This window comes from Platalea leucorodia (assembly GCF_965183815.1).
Source record: "Platalea leucorodia genome assembly, chromosome: 33".
Classification (NCBI taxonomy): Eukaryota; Metazoa; Chordata; class Aves; order Pelecaniformes; family Threskiornithidae; genus Platalea; species Platalea leucorodia.
Window position 1 is genome coordinate 363771 of NC_138855.1, and position 16893 is coordinate 380663.

At 71.9% G+C, this 16893-nt stretch overlaps 1 protein-coding gene across 1 annotated transcript; it reads right to left on the reverse strand.

Moving 5' to 3' along the window:
• Window positions 1-468: 468 nt before the first annotated feature.
• Window positions 469-16811, reverse strand: L1CAM (L1 cell adhesion molecule; the record flags this gene model as incomplete). Its single annotated transcript, XM_082334320.1, is given in 32 exon segments — window positions 469-603; window positions 605-695; window positions 1494-1566; window positions 1818-1949; window positions 2739-2903; window positions 3249-3294; window positions 3296-3372; window positions 3634-3694; window positions 3696-3728; window positions 3730-3809; window positions 4254-4376; window positions 4696-4921; window positions 5034-5152; window positions 5664-5889; window positions 6374-6444; window positions 6835-7032; window positions 7429-7530; window positions 7759-7883; window positions 7960-8119; window positions 8579-8745; window positions 8833-8944; window positions 9730-9873; window positions 10320-10451; window positions 10916-11100; window positions 11250-11361; window positions 11998-12168; window positions 12603-12725; window positions 13204-13391; window positions 13465-13570; window positions 13954-13968; window positions 14287-14393; window positions 16762-16811. Coding segments are annotated over 32 exon segments (3855 nt in total).
• Between the last annotated feature and the right edge of the window lie 82 nt (window positions 16812-16893).

Below are 16893 nucleotides of genomic sequence, written 5' to 3' on the forward strand. Positions count from 1 at the left end.
GAGAACCAGGCGTCCGGGCCCCCCCGCAGCCAGGGCTGGGGGGGGGGCCCTGATTTTTTTGGCTAAGTCCAACGGGGGTCCCCCGCCCCCCCCCCCCCCCGTTGTGAGGCGCTTTTTGGGGGGCGTCCCCCCCCCTCAGCCCCAGCATCACCCCCCCCCATTGCACAGGGGGTGGGGGGGCACTGAGGGGGTCCCCCCCTTTGGCAGTGGAGGGGGGTGGGGGGGGCCCTTCAAGGGGGGGGTGAGGAGGGGGCTGGGGTCCCCTTTGGCTTGGGGAGGGGGGGACCCTTTGCTGGGGGGGGGCTCTGGGGGTCCCCCTTTGGCTTGGGGGGGGGGCCTCAGTGCCGGGGGGGGCTCCCACTTTGCTGGGGGGGGAGGGGGGTCCCCAGTGCCGTGGGGGGCTCCCCCAGTGCTGGGGGGGGGTCCCCAGGGGGGGTCCCCGTCCCCCGCCAGCCCGGGTGGTCCCGGCTAGTCGAGGGGGGGGGCGCGGCGGAGGGGCTGGCGGGGGCCGGAGCTGCCGGCGGCGGTGCCGGTGCCGCGGGCGCCGCTGTACTGGCCGATGAAGGACCCGTCCTCGTTGAACTGGACGTCGGCGCTGCCCCCCGTACCCCGCCAGGCTGTCGTCACTGCCCAGCGCCGCCCCGGTGGCGCCCAGCGACCGCCCCGAGCTGCCCGAGGCCTTCTCCTCCCCGTCGCTGCGCCGGCACCCGCACCGTCACCGCCACCGCCACCGCCACCATCACCAGCCACCACGCCATCACCCCCCCGCCATCACCCCCACCGCCATCACCCCCGCCGCCACCGCCACCAGCCATCACCCCCACCGCCGCCACCACCGCCACCCCACTGCCACCACCGCCACCCCCCTACGCTGGAGGACGCAGGGGATGGGGCGGGGGCCGCTGCGAGGGGGGGGACACGTGCGTGAGACCCCCCCCCCGCCCCCCCTTACCCGAGGACCCCCCCCGGCACAAGGACGCATGCCCAGGCTGCCCCCCCCCCCCCAGGGCCCAACAGCCTCCCCCCCGCCCCACCAAGGGACCCAGGTGGCCCCCCAGGGGCACGGATGTCACCCCTAGGGGGCGCGGTGTCACCCCCAGGGGCGTGGTGACCCCCCCCCCAGGGGCGCGGTGACCCCCCCCAGGGGCCCCAGCCCCCCCTTACCTCTCCAGGGACCTGCGTTAGCCAAGGCAGCAGCGGGGGAGAGACAAAGCATCAGGGGGAGCAAAAGCGGGGGGGGGGGGAGTTAACGAGGAGACGAGCAATTAGTGAGGGGGGCAATTGGGGGGGGGGCAATTAGTGGGGGGGGCAATTAATGAGGGGGGCAATTGGGGAGGGGAAGGGAGCGGAGGGGGCAGCTCGGCGGGGTGCAGCAGAGGGAGCTCAGCAGCTCTGGCCCCGCCCCACCGCGATAAGCCCCGCCCCTCCGTCAGACCACGCCCTTCCAGGCCCCGCCCCTCCGGGCCCCGCCCCTCCAGGCCCCCGCCCCTCACCTGTACTCCCCGAAGGTCTCGTCCTTCATGGGCCGGGCCTCCGAGTCCACCTGCGTGTCCTCCTTGTCCTTCACTGGGGGGGGCACGGCGCGGGTCGGGGGGGCGCCGGCACCCCCGGGACCCCCCCCAGCCACGGGGACGCCCCCGGGGACCCCCCCTGCAGCCCCACAGCCCTCCCCCCCCCCCCCCAAAACCAGGGACCCCCTCCCCAAGCCTCGGGGACGCCCAGCACCTCGAGAAACCCCTCTATGTCCCCTGCGCCGGGGGGAGTTTGCGGGGTGCCCGGGGCCCCGGGGGGGGTTTGGGGGTCCGGGGGGGGCTCACCCGAATACTTGCCCCCCTTGCTGCGCTTGATGAAGCAGAGGATGAGGAGGAGGAGGAGCAGCAGCACCACGGCGCTGACGAAGCCGATGAACCAGCCCTCGGTGGCGAAGCCGCCTGCGGGGCTCGGCACCACTGCGGGGGGTGAAACCAGCCTTAGGGACCCCCCCCAGCACCCCCCCGGCGGCCCGGCCCAGGAAAGAGCAGCTTTGGGGGAGCCCCACAGGCGCCTGAGGGGGGGCAGGGGGGGTCCCCATGGGGAAAAGGGGGGGTTCAGGGGGCTCTGATGCAGCTGCAGGGGTTTAGGGGTCCCCTTAACAGAGAAAAGGGGGGTTCAGGGGGCTCTGATGCAGCTGGAGGGGTTTAGGGGTCCCCCTTAACAGAGAAAAGGGGGGCTCAGGGGGCTCTGATGCAGCTGGAGGGGGTTTAGGGGTCCCCTTAATAAAGAAAAGGGGGGTTCAGGGGGCTCTGATGCAGCTGGAGGGGGTTTTAGGGGTCCCCTTAATAAAGAAAAGGGGGGTTCAGGGGGCTCTGATGCAGCTGGAGGGGGTTTAGGGGGGGTCCCCTTAACAGCAAAAAGGGGGGTTCAGGGGGCTCTGATGCAGCTGGAGGGGGTTCAGGGGGTCCCCCAAGGGGGAAAAGTGAGGCGAGTTTTTGAGGTGCCTTGAAGCAGCTTGAGGGGTTTTAGGGGTCCGCTTAATAAAGAAAAGGGGGGTTCAGGGGGCTCTGATGCGGCTGGAGGGGTTTAGGGGGGTCCCTTGGGAGAAAAGGGGGTTTCGGCGCGCCCCGGCCCGGCCGGAGATGGTTTCAGGGGTGCTGTCGGGGGAGAAAAGGGGGTTTCGTGGGTCGCCGGCGCAGCGGCGGCGGTTGCCAGGCGGCCCGCGGGGGGGAAGGCGTGTTGGGGGGTGCGCGGGGGGGACTCACGCGTGCCGTTGGTCTGCACCTCGCTCTCCCAGAAGGCCACGGGGTGGCCCGAGTGGTTGTGCCCCACGAACTGGACGCGGTAGGAGGTGCCGGGGCGCAGGTCGCCCAGGCGGTACAGCCCCAGCGAGGAGTTGGCGTGCCCCGAGGTCTGCCAGGACTCCTTCGCTGCGGGGGGGGGCTGCGGGCGGGGGGCACGGACAGTGGGGAGACCCCCCCACGCCTCACCCAGCCCCACGGGACACCCCCACACTCCTCACCCCCTCTTTTTGCGGGACGTCCTAAGCCCCGATCCCCCCCAAAACGTGCCCCCAGAGCCCCTGTGGGACCCCCCCCGCCGCCGTTACCCAAGGACCACCCAAACCCCTCCTCCCCTTGCCCAGAGCCACCCAAGCCCCACATGGGACCCCCAAACCCCCTCCCCACCTCACCTCTCCCCCCCCCAGGAGCCCCAAAACCCCACACCGGACCCCCCCCCCAAGCCTCCCCCCAGTCCCAGCGGGCCGCCCTTACTGGTTTTGCTCATGTACTGGACCTCGAACTCGATGTTGGCCTGGGGGGTGGGCGAGGGTCCAGTGCAGGACGGTGAAGTCCTCCCCCACCTCGCCCACCACCACTCTCCCCAGCACCGGCAGCACTGCGGGGGGCAACGGGGGGGGGGCTCAGCGAAAACGGGGGGACCCCCCTTTCCCCCATGTTCAGCAGACCCCCCCCCGAGGTGGAGGGACGGCAGCCGGCACCTGGGGTCCCCGAGAACGGAGCACCCCCAGGATCTGCCCTGCCCTCGGCATTTCCAGACCCCCCCCCCCGCCCCGTGGTGGTTTTGGGGGTACCGCGGTGGCCTCCGAGCCCCCCGGGGCGGCGTGGCGGGGCCCCCCCCGGGGCGGCGGGTACCCACCGGGCTCGGGGAGCAGGCTGCCCTGGCGCAGCAGCGGGGGGCCGGGCCCCAGGCGGGTCAGGGGCGCGCAGGGCGAAGCGGTAGCGGCCGCGGGGGGGCCAGGCGCCCCAGGGTGGTGTTGAGGGTCTCGGCGGGGAAGGAGATCTCGTCGGGCAGCCCCCCCTCCGTCTGGTTCACTGTGGGGCAGCCTCAGCACCCCCGCCCCAAACACCCCCCCCGCGGCCCCCCAGACGCCCCCCCAGCCCCCCCAACCCCCCCCCACCCCCCCCGCCCCCCAAAGGCCCTTCCCAAATCCCACACGTTCCCCTGCGCCCCCCCGTTCCCCCACCTCCCCTGAAGCCCCCCCAGACCCACACCCCCCCCCCAATCCCCAAACACCCCCAGATGCCCCCCAAGCACCCCCAGTGCTCTTAGCCCCCCCCCCCAGTGCTCCCAGTAGCCTCACCCAGCACCCCCAGTGCCCAACGCCGAGCTCCCAGTGCCCCCTAGCAGCCCCAGTATCCCCTCCCAGTGCTCCCAGTACCCCTCCCAGCACTCACAGAGCCTGCCCTATGCTCCCAGTGCCCCCAGAGGCCCCTCCCAGTGCCCCCCAGTGCCTCCCAGTGCCCCTAGCAGCGGACCTTGGTGGTACTGGAGCAGGAAGCCGGTGAGAATGCCGTTGGGGTGCCGCGGGCGCTTCCACTCCAGGGCCAGGGTCGTCTCACCCACACGCTCCACGTGCAGCTCCTCAGGGGGGCCCGGCACTGGGCGGGGGGCAGCGTCAGGGACCCCCGAACCGCCGAGGTGGGGGTCCCCCCACCGGGGAGTGTGGGGAGCCCCCCGGGGACAGAGGGGACCCCCAAAATGGGGAGAGGGGACAACCGTGCTGGGGCCGGAGGGGAGCCAGGAGGGAGCTGGGGGTCCCCTGGGCAGGGTTGGGGGTCCCTGGGATGGAGGTAGGGGCTCTCAGGGGCAGCTGGGGGGGCTCAGAGGTTTTTGGGGGTCCCCAAGACAGGGCTGGGGGGTCCCTAGGACAGATTCGGGGGGTCGGGGGAGGTGGGGGGTCCCCCGGAGGGGCCTCACCTCCCTCGGGGGTGTCGAAGTGGATCTCGTCGCTGGGGGGGCCGTCCCCCCGCCCGTTGAAGACGACGACCTGGAGGCGGTAGCGGCTCCAGGGGCGCAGCCCCCCCAGCAGCACCCCGCTGGCCTCGCCGGGCACCGTTAGCACCCCGGGGTGCCCCCCGGGCGGGGCGAGGGGGGCCTGCCGGCGCGCCCGCTCCCCCACCCAGCCCTCGCGCCAGTACAGCACCTGGGAGGGACGCACGTCAGGCAGCGGGGACCCCCCCAGGCTGCCTCGGCACCCCCAAACCCCGCAGCCCCCCTGTGCCCCCCATCCCCACCCCCAGCAGCCCCCCCCTTACCCGAAATCCCCGGAGGTGCCCGCGCAGGTCTCGGGGGGCCCCCGCCAGGCTCCAGCGCACCCGCACGCTGGTGCTGTTCAGGATCTCCACCCCCACGTTTTCGGGGTACACCAGTGGCACTGGGGGGGAGGGGGCAGCAGCGTGAGCCCCCAAAACCACGGGCTGGGGGGGGCTGCGAACCCCCAACGTGGGCATCCCCTGCGAAACCCCCAGATAGAGCCCCCCACAAAACGGGGAGCCTCCAACCCCACGCCCAATACGGGTTAGTCCCAGAGGGGCCCCCCAAAAGGCACCCCCAGGTCTGGGTCTCCCCCCTTCGTGACTCTCTGCAGCCCAGATTCGGGGTCCCCCCACCCTGGGGTCTCTCAGCTCCCCCCGCTCTGAGACTCGCTCCCCTCCCCGGGGTCCCTCCGCCCCCAGAACTGGGGACCTCCACCTTGGGGTCTCTCAGCACCCCTAGATTTGGGGTCTCCCCACCTTTGGTTCTGGCACGCCTCGATTTGGGGTCCGCTCCCGCTGGGGGTCTCCCAGCGCCCCCGAATTTGGGGTCTTTCCCCCCCCAAGAGCCTCTCTGCCCCCACAGTTGCCCCCCACCCCACAGAGGGGGTTTTGGGGGGCCCCCCGACTCACGGTCCTCTCCCGAGTAGCCGACGATGACGGGGGGCTCGGGGCCCTTCCCGGCGTCATTGACCGCCTGCACCCGGATCTCGTAGGGGCTGAAGGTGGGGGTGCCCCCCACCACGACGGGGGGGCCCCCCACCGTCTCCTCACGCCAGCGGCCCAGCGCTGGCTCCAGCGGCCGCCACTGCACCCGGTACCGCACCTCGGCTGCGTTCCACTCCCCCGGTGCCAGCGGCTGCGGGCAGGACCTCAGCATCGCCCCCGAACCCCCAAATCCACCCCCCCGGCCCCCCAAACCCACTCTGGCCTGGAGGGACCCCCCCAGCTCCCCAGACCTCCTCCAAGATAGAGGGACCCCCCAAACCTGCCCCATGTCCCCCAGAACCTGGCCTAAGAGAGAGGAACCCCCCCAACCAGCTCTGGGCCCCTCTGACCCCCCCAAACCTGCCCCAAGCTGAAGGGACCCTCCCCCAAACCCCCCCAAGCCCCCCCAAACCTTTCCCGAGCCCACCTCAAGCACCCCAGAGCCCCCCAAGTCTTTTCTGAGACCGCCAGAGTCCCCCCAAACCTGCCCCCAGCCAAAGGGATGCTCCCCAAACCTGCCCCAGCCCCCCCCGGTCCCCCCCAAACCCCCACCGGGGTCCCCCACCCCCCAGGCTGGGCTCCCCGGTCCCCCCGGCTCCCCACAGCCCCCGCTCCGGACGCCCGGGCCCCGGTACCTGCCAGGTGATGACCAGGTTGTTGGTCTCGTTGCCTTCCCCCTTGACCCCCCCAGGGTTGCGCTCGGGGGCTGGTGGGGGAACGGAGGCTCAGAGACCCCCCCCCAAATTCCCACAGACCCTTTGGGGGGGCTCAGAGACACCCCCCAACCCCTTTGGGTGGTCGGTACCAGTTGGATATGGGTTATGGGGGGCATAGGGGTAGGGTTTGGGGTCTCCCTGGGAGATTTGGGGTCCCCAGGAGCATTTGGGGGGGTCTTACCTGGGTGGGACGAGGGCTTTTGGGGTCCCCAGGGTGCCTGGGAGGCACCCGCCAGGGGGGTGGCAACGGGCCACTGCAGGGGGCCGCAGGTCCCCGGGCAGAATCTGGGGGCACTTACCCACCGGGGGGGTTTTGGGGTCCCAGGGGGCACTTGCGGGCGGGGCAGATGGGGGTTTGGGGGTCCCGGGGGGGCACTCACCGGCGGGGGGGGTGGAGATGGGGGCGCTGGGGGCGCTGGGCTCCCCCCGGCCGTAGGCGTTGGCCGCCAGCACGCGGAAGCGGTAGCGGCCGTAGGGCGAGAGGGTGAGGGGGGCCCAGGGCTGCTCCCCCGGCACCGTCAGCCGCTCCACGAAGCGCCCGGGCGTGAAGATGCCTTCCTCCTCCTCCACCACGAACTCTGGGGGGGCGCGGGGCGTGAGGCGTGCCCCCAAACCCCCCAGCACCCCCAAATCTCCACCACCTCCACCCTCCTCCTCCAGCCCTGACAACCGCAGACCCCTCCCCAAACACCAGGAGACCCCCTGAACCCCTCCAGTTCCCCCCAAACCCCTCACCCCCCCATGACCTCTGAACCCCTCCAAGACCACTCTGACCCCCCCCAGACACCCCAAATCCCCCCAGGACCCCCTGAAGCCCCCCAGACTCCCCTCCAGGACCCCATCAACCCCCAAGAGCCCTGACGCCTCCTGACCTCCCCATAGACCCCCCAGACACCCCAGGTCCCCCCGACCTCCCCTCAGTCCCACCCTGGAGACCCCTGGGACCCCCCAGACCCCCCCAGACCCCCCCTTACTCTCCACGGGGCTGTTGTGCTCGTCCCCCGGGGTCCAGGTGAGCCGGACTTGGCGCTCGCCCATCTCCAGCACCTGCAGCTCCCGCACGGGGCCCGGCCGGCCTGGGGGGGCCAGGGCAGTTAGTGGGGGGCAGTGGAGCAGAACTGGGGGAACTGGGGCAGAATCACAGCAGAACCAGGGGTAACAGAGGCAGAACTGGGGCAGAACTGGGGGAACGGAGGCAGAACCAGAGCAGACCCAGCCACGGGCGCGCGGTGGCACCCCGGGAGGATTTGGGGGGCCCCCGCAGCAGGGTCCCGTGTTCCCCCCGGGGCTTGAGGGGGGCTCACCCACAACACGGAGCTGCGCCTCGGCCTCAACGGCGTCCAGGAGGGTCCAGGCGCGGCAGGAGAAGGTGCCCTGGTCGGCGTAGTCCACCCCGGCCACCGTCAGCGTGTCCCCGGTCAGCGAGTACCTGCGGGGAGGGGGTGGGCGCTGTCAGCCGCCCAGGGGGGTGGGGGACCCCCCAGCCCCCTCCCCAGCCCCCTCACTTGTCGCTGTCGGCCGTCTCGCGCAGCAGCCGCCCGTCCCGGCGCCACTCCAGGCCGTGGGGGGCCAGCCCGGGGTCGAAGGCGGCCACGCAGCGGAAGGTCACCGTCTCCCCCTTCTTCGCCGTCGTGCTCTGGGGGGGCACCTCGATCCGCGTCGCCGCTGCCATGGGCAGAAAAGGGTTAACGGAGGGGGGCAAAGGGCACCGGGAAGGGTTGGGGGGGGGGGGGGCCTGGAGCACTCGGAGGGGGTCCAGGAAGAATTTGGGGGAACCTGAAGGGGCTCTGAGGGTCCCAGGAAGGATCTGGGAGGGCTCGGGGGGGGTCCCAATAAGGATATAGGAGGATTTGGAGGGCGCAGGAGGGCTCAGGGGGGTCCCAGGAAGGAGTTAGGGGTCCCTGGAAGGCTCTGGGGAGTCCCGGGAAGGATCTGGGGGAGACTGGAGAGCTCTGGGAGGTCCCGGGAAGGATTTAGGGGGTCCCTGGGGAGCCCTGAGGGATGCCAGGAAGGATTTGGGGGTCCCAAAGGCGCTCCAGGGGAATAAGGGGCATCCCAGGGGGTCACTGAGCAACCTTGGGCAGTCCTGGGGGGGCAAGGGGGGGTCCCCGGGGGTCCTGGTACCTTTGACATCGAGGTGGGCGGTGACGCTGGCGTTGCTGTGGGCGTTGTGGGCCCGGCAGGTGAAGGGGCCCCCGTCCCCCCGCACCGCCGGGCCCAGCCGCAGGGTCCCGTTGGTGAAGACGAAAGCCCGGTCGTCCTGCAGGGCCGGCTCCAGCCCCGGCGTCAGCCTGGGGGGGGGGGCGGGGGGAAGAGCGTCGGGGGGGGGCACTGGGGGTGCTGGGGGGGTCTGGGAGGGGTCCCGGGGGGGCTCTCACCACTCGACGGTGGGCGCGGGGGCCCCGAAGGCCCGGCAGTGCAGGAACACCGTCCGGTTCTCCACCACTGCATACGGTGTCTCGTCTGGCGTCAGGATCTTCACCGGCAGCTCTGGGGGGGGCATGGGGCAGTGAACGGGGTGCCCGGACCCCCCCGGGACCCCAAATCCACCCCCCGGGCCCCCCAAACCTCCCACTCCCCTCCCAGGACATAGAGGCAGCCCCGGCCATCACCACGGCAACAGGTACCCCCAGTTGCCATAGAGACTGCTGTCACCATGGCAACAACTGCCCAGCAGGGTTGCTGTGGGAGCAGTGATTGATAAGGCAGGTTTCCATGGCAACCGTCTCCAGGCTGGGTTGCCACAGTGATGGCTAGGTGAGGGGCCTGTTGCCCAGTTGCTGTGGCAATGGAAAGGGTTGCTACGGGTGGGGGGGAACGTTGCCATGGGGCTGGTTGCTCAGGGGTTGCCAGGGAAGGGTGTCACCCGGGGCTGGTTGCTAGGGAGACACGGTTGCCACGGGGATGTGGTTGCTAGGGGGATGTGGTTGCTAGGGGGATGTGGGTTGCCGTGGGGGATGTGGGTTGCCGTGGGGACGTGGTCACGGCAGGGACCACATCCGTGGCTGGGGAACACCATCACACGGGGATGCCGTCGCCAAGGCGACGCCATCACCGCAGGGACAGTCGCCAGGGGGGATGCGCCTGTAGGGGGGATGCCGCCGCCGCCGCAGGGACGGTTGCCAGGGGCAGCCTGTTGCCGTAGGGATGCGGTTGCCCAGGGGAACGCCCTTGGCAGAGAGAGGGCTGCGGGGGGATGTGGGTGCCCGAGGAGGGGTCCCGGTGACCCGGGGGGGTCCCGGTGGCCGGGACACCCCTCCACGCCCCCCACGCACCCACAACGTAGATGAAGGCGTTGGCCAACAGGCGCCCGTGGTGGTTGTGGGCCTCGCACTGGGCCACCAGCGTGTCGTTGGGCTCCAGGCGGGACAGCACCAGCGCCCCGTCCCGCACCGCCCGCCGGCCGGCCCCCGGCACCTCTGCAACGGTGGGGTGAGGGCACCCGCAGCACTCCACTGTCTCCCGGGGACCCCCACACCCCCCGGGGACCCCCTGCTGCCTCCCTGGGGACCCCCGGCCACCCCCAGGGACTCCCCGCTGCCTCCCCGGGGACCCCCGGCCACCCCCAGGGACCCCAACACCCCTCCAGGGACCTAATATCTTCCAGAGAGGCCCCAAACCCCCCAGGGACCCCCCCAGGGACCCTGACACCCGCCTCCAGGGACCCCAATAACCCCACCCCAAAAAGCCAGAGACACCCAAAGGGACCCTACCCCTGCCCACAGGGCCTCTACCCGCCCCCCCCAGCCCCCGGCACCCCCCCCCAAGGACCCCAATAACGCCCAAGGACCCCAGCACCCCCCCCGCCCTCTCAGGACTGTCCCAGGGACCCCAGCTCACCCCCGGGACCCCGCAGCCCCCCTACCTTCGATGGGGACCCCGTTGAGGCGCCAGGTGACGCGGGGCCGGGGCTTGCCCTCCACCAGGCAGTCCAGCCGCGCCGTCTCCCCGGGGCCGAACACCCCGCTCTGGGGGTGGCGCACCCAGTACGGGGCCGCTGCGGGGGGGGGGGGGGGGGGGAATGTCAGGGACACCCCGCTGCCCCCCGGAACCCCCCAGACCCGCCCCCGTGCCTCCCAGTATCTCCCACTGCCCACTCCAGCAGATCCCAGTGCCTCCCAGTGCCCCCCAGCACTCCCAGTACCCACCTCAGCAGATCCCAGTGTCTTCCAGTGCCCCCAGCAGCCACCCCAGTGTCTCCCAGTGCTCCTAGCTTCCACCCCTGTGCCTCCCACCGCCTCCCAGCACCGCACCAGTGCCCCCCAGCGCCCCCAATACCCATGCTAGTGCCCCCCAGTACTCCCAGCACCCACCCCAGTGCCTCCCAGCCACCCCAGTCCCAATCCCAGCGTCTCTGTCCGCTTCCCAGCGCCCCCAGCACCTACCCCAGCGGGTCCCAGTGCCTCCCAGTGCCCCCAGCACGCACCCCAGAGGGTCCCAGCGCCCCCCCCCGCCCCGTACCCTCGACGGTGACGTGGTGGCTGCGGCGCGCCTGTCCCTGGCTGTTCTCGGCCACGCACTCGTACTCGCCGTCGTCCGCCTCCTCCACCGCCCGCAGCCGCAGCGTCTTGTTGAAGTTCTCCAGCGAGGCCCGGCCCGGCGGCAGGGGCCCGTTCAGCCGCTGCCACCGCACCGCCGGCGTGGGGCTGGGGACCCGCGTCACCGGGGGGGGCCGGAACCCCCCCGGGCCCCACGCCGGCCCCGGCATCCCCCCCCGGCCCTCCCTCAGCGCCCCAGGGACCCTCCAGGACCTCCCCGACACCCCCAGCCCCCCCCCGGGCCCCCCCAGACTCACAGCCCCTCGGCAATGCACTCGAGGACCAGGGTACCCCCCCGCAGGGCGACGTGGCGGGGCTGCGGGTCCCGGGGCACCACGAGCTGGGGACGGCGAGACTGCACCGAGTTACCTGGGGGGGGGGAAGGGGGTTAGCGGGGGCTGGGGGCACCCCTAGAGACCCCCCCAGAACCCCCCCAAACCCCAGGGATCCTCCATACACCAACAGCCCCCCTCACCAGCCCCGAGGCCCCTCCCCATATTTCTGAGGACCCCCCCCATTCACCAAGGGACCCCCCAGAGCCCCAGGGATGCCCCATATGCCAACAGACCCCCCCAGTGCCCCCCAGACTCCCAGTGACCCCCCTATACACCAAGGGACCCCCGAGAGACACCCCCCCCCCAGACCATCCTCCCGAGGAGTGGGGGGCTCCAGGGGACTTTTTGAGGGGGGGACCCCAAGGTGGGGCAGCTCTGGGGGGTTGAGGGGGGGAGATCCCAAAGCGGGGTCCTCTCTGGGGGGCCCCCATGGGCTGGGGGGGGTTCTGCTGGACGGGGCAGTTTTATGGGTGCTGGAGGGCTGCGGGAGAGTTTCAGGGGGGATTTTAAGGTGGGGTCCCCTGGAGAGTGCCCCATAAAAGTGATTTGGGGGGCTCCCACAGAAGTGACTTTGGAGGGTTAGAGGGAAGGTGGGTTCTGGGGGGGGGGGCTCTGGGGACAACTCTGGGGGTCCCAGGGGGAAGTTGGGGGTCCCGGGCCCCCCACGCACTGGGGGCGACGCGGAGGTCGAGGGGCTCCTTCTGGATGATGGTGCGGGGGCCGAGGTAGTGGGCGTGGCAGATGTAGTCGGGGTGGCTGTCGCCCACCAGCGCGTTGGCGAAATAGAGGAACCCGTCCTGCCCCATGCTCACCCGCGCGTCCTGCGCGATGTGCACGATGCCTGGGGGGACACGCAGGGAGGTCAGGGGGTCCCCGCTGCCCCCAGGCCCCTGCCTTGCCCGCGGGGAGGACAGGGAGTGGGGAAATGGGGGGGGCGGCACGCTTGGGAGGGGGCGGTGGGGTGCAAGGGGGTGTCAGGAGGGCGACAGGGCGCAGTGAGGGGCAAGGGGTCACTGAGGGACGAGGGGTATCGGGACCCCAGGGGTGCTGTGGGGGTGCAACGGGGTGCGGGGCGATCGGGGGGTCCCAGGGGTGCAACAGGGTGCAGGGGAGTTACGGGGGCGCGGGGGGGATTATGGGGGTAAGGGGGTGCAGAGGGGTTGGGGTCGCTGGGGCAGTATGGGGGTGCAGCGGGGTGAGGGGATAAGGGGGTGCAGGGGAGCCGCGTACAAGGGGTGCAGGATCAGCCCCCCCAGCCCCGCCCCGGTTGCTCACGGCTGTTGAGCCAGTAGATCTTGGGGGGCACGGCGCTCTTGGGGGGGTCACAGGGCAGCACCACGGGGTCCCCCTCCTCCACCTCCACCGGCGTCACCTTCTCCTTGGGCCACTGCGGCGTGTCTGGGGACCACAACGGCTGGGGGGGCACGGGCGTCCGGGGGGGTCCCCCAAACCAGCCGGGGATCCCCCGTGTCTCGGGGGTTCCCCCTGCCCTCCCAAACCAGCCTGGGACCCCCCACATCCAGGGGGTTCCCCTCACCCCCCCCCCCAAACCATCCGGGCCCGGAGTGAGGGGTTGTGGCAGGGAAATTGGGGTTGGGGGGGGGATCTAGGAGGACCCTGTGGGATCTGGGGGCTCCCAGAGGGATTTTAGGGGACCCCCACTGGGCTCTGGGGGGATTTCAGGGACCCTCAGGGGGCTCTGGGGGGATTTCGGGGAGCCCAGGGCAGCTTTTGGGGGATTCAGGGAGGACTGAGGGGATCCTCAGGGCAGGTTTTGGGTCACCCGGGGGGGGGGGATTTGGAGGGGCCCCAGAGGGGGGTGGAGGCTGCCCGGGGGGTCTCGGGGTGCCCGGGGGGTTTGGGGTCCCCGTCTCACTCTCAGCGATGACGCGGGTCTCGAGGGAGAGGGCGGTGCCCAGGGCGTTGGCGGCGAAGCAGCGGTACCGGCCCTGCAGGCGGCCGGCCAGGGTGGCGTTGATGACCAGGGTCCCCGCGCCCGGGGCCACCGTCACCCCCGGGTGCTCCTCGGGGAGGAAGGGCTGGTCCTCCCGCATCCAGCGGTACCTGCGGGCGGGGGCGTCACCGTCACCGCGGGGGGACGGGGGGGACACGGGGGACACACGGCGGGGACACTCACTGGACGGGGGGGTTGCCGGTGGCGGCGCACTTGAGGACGACGTCGTCGCTGGGGAAGATGACGAGCTGCTCCGGGGGCTGCTCCGTCAGCTCGGGGGGCTGCAGGACTGCGGGGGGGTCAGCGGGTGGCACCCCAGGGGCACCCCAGGCACCCCAAGGCCCCCCCCAGGGACCCCATAGGGCCCTCAAGACCACCCCCAGGGACCCCTCCCAAGGGAGCCCTCCCTGGGACCCCCCCAGGGACCCCAGGAGCCCCCTAAAGACACTCGGGGACCCCAGACCACCCTGGCACCCCCCAGGGACCCCACAGGAACCCCCCAGGACGCTGGACACCACCCTGGGCACCTCAGGGACCCCCCTGGAGACCCCAGGGACCCTCCCCAGGCCCCACAGAGACCCCCAGGGTCCTCAGAGCCACCCAGAGGCCCCCCAGGACCCTCCCCAGGGACCCCAGAACCACCCAGGACCCCCCGGGGCCCCCCAGACTCACGCTCGTGCAGACCATCTGCACCGTTCCGGGGGGCAGCGGGGGGAGAGACACAGTGGTGAGCGGGGGACGCCCCTGGGCGTGCGGGGCCCTCGTGAGCAGCCGTGCGGGACGAGCGTGCGAGGGGTCCTCATGCCAGGGGGGTGGGCGTGCAAAGGGTCCTCGTGTGAGGGGGTGAGCGTGCGAGGGGGTGAGAGTGCAGGGGTTCCTCATGCAAGGGGCTGAGCGTGCGAGGGGTCCTCGTGCGAGGGGTCCTTGTGCAAAGGCGCCGGCAGCCCTCGTGCAAGCGTGCAAGCCCCTCCCCGCCCCCGTGCGAGGCCCCCCCGCCCCACTCACACTCCGGGGGGATGGTGATGGCGGCGCCGGGCCCCCCCAGCGCCAGCAGCAGGAGGAGGCCAAGCCCCCGGGGCAGAGCCATGGCCCGGGCCGGCGGCAGCAGCGGCCTGGGGGGGGGGACGGGGTAACTCGGGGGACCGTCGGGGGGACGGGGGGGGTGTCAGACCCCCCCGGGGGGACCCAAGCGTCCGGGACCCCCCCCCCCACAGCTCCATTGTGTGGCGGCCACCGCCTCCCCTCCCCCCCCCACGGATGCGCCCGTTACCATGGCAACGGCTAATGAGGGAACCTGTCACCTTGGCTCGGGACCCAGGCGTCCGAGCGACCCCCCCCACCCCCCCACCCCCTGCCCCCCGCAGGGGACCCAGGCGCCCGAGCAGCCCGCCCGCCCCCCCCCGCCAGCACCCTGGACAGGGGACCCGGGCGCCGGGGACAGCTCCCTCCCGCAGCGGGGACCCCCCGGCGGGGCCCCGGGGCGGAAGCGGGGGCGGCCCCGGCGGGAACAAAGATCCCTTGTTGACCCCGCATTCCTGGGGGGGGGCGGGGGGGGGGGGGCTGGGAGGGGACCCAGGCGCCCGGGACCCCCCCCCACCGGAGCCGGGGCCCGTCACGGCGGCGGGGGGCGGCCGCGGGGTGACGGGGCCGGGGGCAGCTGCCGGGGCCGGTTACATCGTGGCCGTCCCCCCCCCCCCGCACAGGCGGCCCCCCCCCCCCACCGGCCCCACCCATCTGTTGGACGCGGGCCGGGATCCTATGGAGCCCCTATGCAGACCCTATAGAGACCCCCGCCCCGAGCTCCCTGGCCTCTTAGGGACCCTACGGAGCCCCCCCCCGAGGTCCCTGTCCCCATAGGGACCCCATGGAGCCCCCCAGCCCCCTAGAAACCGCACGAAGACCCTACAGAGCCTCCAGCAGAGCTCCCCGGCCCTATAGAGACCCTGTAGAAACCCTATGGAGCCCCCAGCAGAGCTCCCCGGCCCCACAGAGCCCCACAGCGGACAGCAGGTACCCCCACCCAGAGGCACTTGGCCCCACAGGGACGCCCGGACCCCCCTCCCTGCTCGGCTTCAGCCCCATAAAGGCCCCCCGAGCCCCCTCCCCACACAGCCCCGGCCCCACAGACACCCCACTGCCTCAGCCCAGCCCCACGGAGACCCTATGGAGCCGCCTTTACCTCAGCCCAGCCCCACAGACACCCTATAGAGCCGCCTTTACCTCAGCCCCGGCCCCACAGAGACCCTATAGAGCCACTTCTACTTCAGCCCCGGCCCCACAGAGACCCTATAGAGCCGCCTTTACCTCAGCCCCGGCCCCACGGAGACCCTGTAGAGCCGCCTTTACCTCAGCCCAGCCCCACGGAGACCCTGTAGAGCCGCCTTTACCTCAGCCCAGCCCCACGGAGACCCTGTAGAGCCACCTTTACCTCAGCCCAGCCCCACGGAGACCCTATGGAGCCGCCTTTACCTCAGCCCCGGCCCCACGGAGACCCTATAGAGCCGCCTTTACCTCAGCCCAGCCCCACGGAGACCCTATAGAGCCGCCTTTACCTCAGCCCCGGCCCCACGGAGACCCTATAGAGCCGCCTTTACCTCAGCCCAGCCCCACGGAGACCCTATAGAGCCGCCTTTACCTCAGCCCAGCCCCACGGAGACCCTATAGAGCCGCCTTTACCTCAGCCCCGGCCCCACGGAGACCCTATAGAGCCGCCTTTACCTCAGCCCCGGCCCCACGGAGACCCTATAGAGCCGCCTTTACCTCAGCCCCGGCCCCACGGAGACCCTATAGAGCCGCCTTTACCTCAGCCCAGCCCCACGGAGACCCTATAGAGCCGCCTTTACCTCAGCCCCGGCCCCTCAGCGCTGCCTGCCCCACGGAGCTGCAGCCCCTCCGCGCTTCCCGCCTCGGGGAGGACCCCAGAGCCCCAGCCCCAGAGATGCTTTTACCTCAGCCCAGCCCCGTGTAGATACGCTATAGAACCACCTTTACCTCAGCCCGGCCCTATAGAGACCCTATAGGACCACCTTTACCTCAGCCCAAAACCATCGAGACCCCACAGAGCCACCTTTACCTCAGCCCAACCCCACAGACACCGTATAGAGCCGCCTTTACCTCAGCCCAGCCCCACAGACACCCTATAGAGCCGCCTTTACCTCAGCCCCAGCCCCATAGACACCCTATAGAGCCACCTTTACCTCAGCCCAGCCCCACAGACACCCTATAGAGCCACCTTTACCTCAGCCCAGCCCCACAGACACCCTATAGAGCCGCCTTTACCTCAGCCCCAGCCCCTCCGCGCTTCCCGCCTCGCCCAGGGCCCCCCCCGCTCCCCTCAGCCCAGCCCCACCGCGCCCCTGCAGACGCACCTTCCCCTCGGCGCCACCTGCCCCGCAAATCCCCCCGCCGGCAGCCCTTCCCCTCGGCCCCGGCTCCCCCGCGGGCAGCCCCGGGGCCGCGCCCCGGCCCCCCCGGCCCTACCTGCTCGCACCGCTCCCAGCTCGGGGCTGCGGCTGCCGCGGGGCTGACATAATCCGCCCGCAGGCCCCGCCCACCGGCGGGGCGACCCCGCCCACCGCCCCGGCCACGCCCCCTCGGCCACACCCGGGGGGG